The following is a 6,000-nucleotide window of genomic DNA, read 5'->3' on the forward strand; positions in this document are numbered from 1 at the left end:
AGACCAGCCTGACCAACACAGTGAAACCCTGTCTCTACTAAAAATACAAAAATTAGCCAGGCATGGTGGTGCATATCTGTAATTCCAGTTACTTGGGGGGCTAGGGCAGGAAAATTGCTTGAACCTGAGAGGCGGAGGTTGCTGTGAGCCGAGATTGCACCATTGCACTCCAGCCTGGGCAACAAGAGTGAAACTCCATCAGAAAAAAAAAAAAAAAAAAAAAAAGAGCAGTATGGCCACATTCTGGAACAGCAGCTGTGCTGCATTGTGAGGGGTGAAGGACTCCTCCTGTTGGGGCCACCTAGACTCCCCAGAGCCAGAAGACTAGAACTGAGTTGCCCAATCTGCAAAAATGTCAGCCACCTGTCCCCCCAGGAATTTGTCCACCTCAGGCAGTCTCCAGTCTGCTGCACTGGCCAACTGGAATTCTAAGTGAGTGGTTCTTAGCTTGTGAGGTGCAGGGGAAGTGGGGCCTGCAGAATGACACTGCTTGGCTCCCTGAATCTCCTAGAGGAATGTAAGGATGGAACTCCCACCTTGTCAGGATTCCCAGGGCTGGAGACTGAAAAACTCCCGGGTCCCTGTGTGAGCCTCTGTGTGAGCCTCAGTGCCTAGTCTGCTGAGACTTTGCCCAGTTCTGTGTATTGGACAGAAGGCCCTGGTAGCTTGACCTCACGAGGGGATCTCCTGATCTGTGAGTTGCAACGATCTGTGGGAGAAGTGTGGTTTCTAAGGCAGGGTTGCACAATCACTCACAGCTTCCTTTGGCTGAGGATGAGGGATCCTTTGGCTTTGTCCCACCCCTGGGGTGGACCATCGCCCTACCCTGCTTTTCTTCATTCTCCATGGGTTGAGTTGATTGCCTAATGAGTCCCAAAGTGAAAACCTGGACATTTCAGTCGAAGGTGCCAAATTCACTCTCCATTTTCATTCCTCTCCATGACAGCCACGGACTGTAGTTGCTTCTAATCAGCCATCCTGGCCCCTCCCCATTTCTATTTTATAAAAAATGGGAAGACAGTGCCCTAAATGAAACTCCATGTTATTTATCTCTGTAAATAGTTTAGCCATTACTGCTATCCATTAGTCAGAGACATTTTAAATAATTCTAACACTCTTTGATCCTTTACCTGAGAAAAGCAGTTTAATTAGGACTTTTATTTTTCCAGTGGTCATAGGCACCTTTATTAAAATAAAGGGCCTGTGTTTATTTAAATAGAAGAATTACTAAGAAAGAACCTGGAAAATTATATTGTAATAATTTTGCCAAAACTCTTCAACTATTTCTATATTGATTTAGGGAATTAAGTTAATTAGGTTAGATAATACTAACTCCCAGAACAAATATTTTTCTTTGGATTAGCAGAGGAAAATCTAATTGCTGATGCTGTGATGCATTTCTTTTGATGCTTTGAAGCTATTCAGTAAAAGAAGCAAAGCACAGTGTACACAGCATAAAGTGCTTCTTTTAGTCTTCTGAGCCACCTTACTCCTCTCTAGCTCATCAAATAATTAACTGGCATTAGTTTCCCTTTTTTTTCATATTTCCCTTTCTTCCTAAGCAAGGACTATGCAAAAAGTTGTGTGGTTATTAGATTCATACACTATTTGTGTACTTATTGTGATCTGAGATGTTAAATGATTATATAGTTGTCAGGGTGATGGCAGCAAATTGTTGGCAAACTCAGATGACCAAAAAGAATAAAAGCACTATTTACAAAGATATGGGCAAAATTAATGGAAACCAACATGGGATGGTGAAGCATCCCTGGGTTAGCAACAGTGGGAAGCCATTAACACCATTTGGCACAAAAGAAGATACGGAAGGAAGCAATTCCTAGAGGAGGGAGTGCTGCCAGACCCTGGAGAGAGTGCTGTAGCTAATGGAATGAGAAGATGACCAAACTTAAGGAAGGTATCTGCTTCTAAACCACAGACAGTAGGAAGATGACAGGGAATAAATCCTCTAACCACTTCCTTCCAGCCCCTTGAACTCCAGCTGGTACCTCCTATTGGCTGAAACCAACCCAACGCCAAAAGCTCCTGATTAATGACGATGAAGGTCATTGTCCAGGGGCACATATAAAGATAGAGAAGTGTAGAGAATGGATCTGGCAGAGATTATATGATTATTTGTGTGTGAATCATTGGTACTAACTTTTTATGAAGATTAATTGAAAACTTTTGGGAGCAGAAAAATATCCTACACAATACAAAAGTACGTGGAAGATAGTAAATGTTTGTAAAATGCTTGCTGAATAAATAAAACTTAGACTGGACTATAAGCATTATATACTTAGGTTTCTGAGGTCAAGTCTAGAACAGATTTTTACTTAAACTCTTAACAGTGTAGGCAATATCTATTACATCAGGCGCTTGGTTAAGGATTATCAACTAAAAAGGTGGCTGGATAAATATATGGGTGCATATATAATCAGATGAAAGTATAGATAACTCATAACATTTTATATACATTAGGAAACTTGAATGTAAACTAGTCCAACTGTTTCATTTTGCAGATAAAAAATGGAATTTCAAGTTGATTAAAAACACAATATTGCAGAGTTAGAACCCAAAAAGTCTCATGACTCTAACCTCGTCTAATTAAAATGCTACCTCTAATTTATAGTTTACAATTTGTTTCATTCAAATAAATTCAAGAGATCTCTTGTATAACATTGTGACTACAGTTAACAACAATATATTGTGTTCTTTTAAAATGTCAAGAAAATAAATTTTAAGTGTTATCACCACAAAAATGATAATTATGTGAGATAATACATATGGTAACTTGATTTAGCCATTCCACTATATATATATATAATTTAAAACACCATGTTGTATATGATAAATATCGACAATTTTGTTAGTTAAAATAAAATAAAATGTTTTAAAAATTGTTCCATTCAAATCAAAGTCAGTTACTGATGATGATGATGAGAGAGAGATAGGAAAAGCACAAGTACCAGCTCACTTAGCATGATCCATGATTTGTGAAACATGCTTTCTATACTACTGAAAGAATGTTGAGGAGTCTACTTGTTTCTGTGTGACCTAAGTCCACAATGAACTTGCATCCACAGAAAGTATTTGAGAATGTAGGTCTCTAAAAATAACAGCACTTTAAAAGTTGTCATTAATCAATCCATATATATACGTGTGTGTGTGTGTATATATATATATGGATATATATATACACACACACACACACGTATATACCTGTCTAATTACCATTATTCAACTAAATCTTCATCTTATTTTTTATGAAATAAAATAAGCTTAACCAATGCCAAATGTAAAAGTAAATTTCTTTGTCATTTCCCCAAACGTAATTACCATCTTCCATTTTGGAAAACTTTAATGAATTCTGATTGATGGGCTGGCTGTGGCCGCTCACACCTGTAATTCCAGCACTTTGGGAGGCTGAGGCTGGTGCATCACTTGAGGTCAGGAGTTCGAGACCAGCCTGGCCAACATGGTGAAATCCTGTGTCTGCTAAAAATACAAAAATTAGCTGGGTGTGGTGGTGCAGACCTGTAATCCCAGCTACTTGGGAGGCTGAGGCAAGAGAATCGCTTGAACCTAGGGAGCAGAGGTTGCAATGAGCCAAGATGGGGCCACTGCACTCCAGCCTGGGCAACAGAGTGAAACTCTATCTCGAAAAAACAAAAAAAATTCTGATTGTTGAAACACAAATCATTAATTTCTCATCTGTAATTAATATTAATGTTTTAGGTCCATACATGAAAAATTGTGCCTTAAAAAATATTAAAACATTCCTTAATAATACTAGGTTTAAGTTTGCCAATCTTCCACATATGCTACAAAGATGATTTTAGTCTATCAAGATGTTTATTGTGTATATTTCATTTTTGTTTATTTAAACATTCTAAAATTTAGATGCAAACATTGTTTAGCAGCATCACTTTTTCAGTGTCTTGGATGCAAGGCATAAAACTGACTCTCATGACTTTAAATATATTATCTGTATAATATTTTAAAATTTTGCTTTCAAAGCCAGGAGCTATGTTGGAAATACCATCTACATTTATTTTTTAAGTGTACTGAAGAATAACACTTTTGAAACCTGTAATCCATATTTAAGTGAAACGCCACTGTAACCAATCTTTGAAATCCAAAAGTGTCAATCCACTAAAATGCAGTTACTTTATTGCAGTTCAGAAGTGTGAGGAGTTGGTGACAGGATGCAAATCCTTCCCAAACTGATGTGGCATTTCACCACTTAGTGGCGCTTGTTCTATCTAGCCTAAATAAGGATAGGGCAATTCTGGGTTCTATGGCGAGCACAACCGAATCTCCAGGTGAGTGTCCATTTAGTGGGCCTGGTGGGAGTTTGGCTAGGAATATACTGGGACTTAGGGAGCCATCGTCCACTTCCCAGCTTCCCACTACCGGTGGCTTGTTAATTCCTGCGCGTCCGGGTTCTCCCCTGGCAGAGGACTAGAACTCCACTCTGTCCCCCACCATCCTGCAGCGGGAGTAGTTGGGGAGGGGAGATTGGCTATTGGGCAGAGGAAAGCAACCCATTAGGTCCAATTTCGCGCCTTTTTTGTGTGTATATTTTTACTATCAAAATTGGTTGTGATCATCAACTCGATAAACATGAATCAGGAATATGTCTGTACTTTCAGAATCAATTAGTGTGAAGTTCTTGAACCCAAATGCCCAATATAACACCGAATTGGTGTAAAGATACCATCTTCTGTTCTTTAGTATACCAATTGGCAAAGCAGGGAGAAACAGGTGTCCGTCCTAGATCACAGCCGGAGACTTCTCAGCAGACCTTCCTCGCAGAGAGCGGCTTTGGAAGGGGAGTGGGCTGGGAGGAGGCAGGAGACGCCGAGAAGCACAAATTCATGGCTCCCCCAGTGAGTGTGCCCGCACGTGTTTCTGCGCTGGGTGACTCGAGGGGCCCAAGTTCTGTCCGGACGGGGGAGCGCGGGGCGGTAAGGACCTGGCAGTTCACCTCGCCAGCGGCTTTAGTGTCGCCGTCCCGAAACCGCGGAGCCTGACAGCTGAGCTGTCCAGCGCCAGGGGGCGACCAGCCCACGAAGCGGGGACTGGAGGAGGGACCAAGGGACGCGGGGCGGCGGCTACTCTGCCGCGCTCTGCCCTTACCTCCAGGTAGTACAAGTCCACAGTAGTGATCTGCGAGTCCAGGAAATCTTCATAGGTGTTGAACTGAGTGACAATATTGTCCAAGGCCTTCAGACCCTCTTCCTGATCCATGGTGGTATCCTGGGCGGAAGCGTCCCTAGCAACGGAAGCAGGAGGGCAGGGTCAGGAGGTTCCACCCACTTCATTCCTGCCAATCAGTTGAAGCCGGTGTGAGCTTCGGACGTTAATCCCACCCCCCGGCGGTTTGTTGCAGAGTTTCTGGCTTCTGCCACACTCCAGAAAACTTTCTGGAATTACCCACTCTAAGTTCAGGTCAGATACCCATCCACCGACTCAGACTTCGCTGAACTGTTGAGCAACAAGAGAGGTGAAAACTGCAATCCAAAGTTAAAAAGTGTGACACTGCCTAGATATTTAGACAAAATATTAGGAATCAGTTCCCAATTGCATTCTAAAACAATGTTATGCAAGACAAAAATACCGAGATATTTTGCAAAAAGAGTTATCTCAAAAATCAGTCTATCAAAATGGTGTTGTGACAAGGACAATAATAAAATAATGATTTTGTTAAATTATTTTTAAAGTTATAACAAAGGTAAATTATTGCTTGTGTACAAGAAGCAATTTATGAAATTCCCAAAGGAAAGAAACCCAATCAAAAAAATATCTTTGGAGACTTTTTTTGGCACCAAGTTCTTGCTTTCACTTATTTTACTATTTTAGCACGGTTGAAAAATTGTGCTGTGTTGAAGCTGCTCTTTTTAAAGAATAAAATATCTGTGAAATCTTATTAAATAAAGTCTTTTACTGAAGATTTTTGGTTTTCTTCAGAACAGTATTGTGTTCTTAAAATATGAATTT

At 40.5% G+C, this 6,000-nt stretch overlaps 1 protein-coding gene across 3 annotated transcripts in view; it reads right to left on the minus strand.

Moving 5' to 3' along the window:
- CFAP299 (cilia and flagella associated protein 299) overlaps positions 1-5,265 on the minus strand; it is a 442,080-nt gene extending 436,815 nt beyond the window's left edge. For all 3 annotated transcript variants that reach the window (XM_045392424.2, XM_065545060.1, XM_065545061.1), the window contains exon 1: positions 5,140-5,265. In XM_045392424.2, coding sequence (XP_045248359.1) covers positions 5,140-5,250 — 111 coding nt within the window. In that variant the 5' untranslated portion in view covers positions 5,251-5,265. The remainder of the gene's footprint in view (positions 1-5,139) is intronic.
- Positions 5,266-6,000: the final 735 nt, after the last annotated feature.

This window comes from Macaca fascicularis, chromosome 5 (genome assembly GCF_037993035.2).
Source record: "Macaca fascicularis isolate 582-1 chromosome 5, T2T-MFA8v1.1".
NCBI classification, from domain to species: Eukaryota; Metazoa; Chordata; class Mammalia; order Primates; family Cercopithecidae; genus Macaca; species Macaca fascicularis.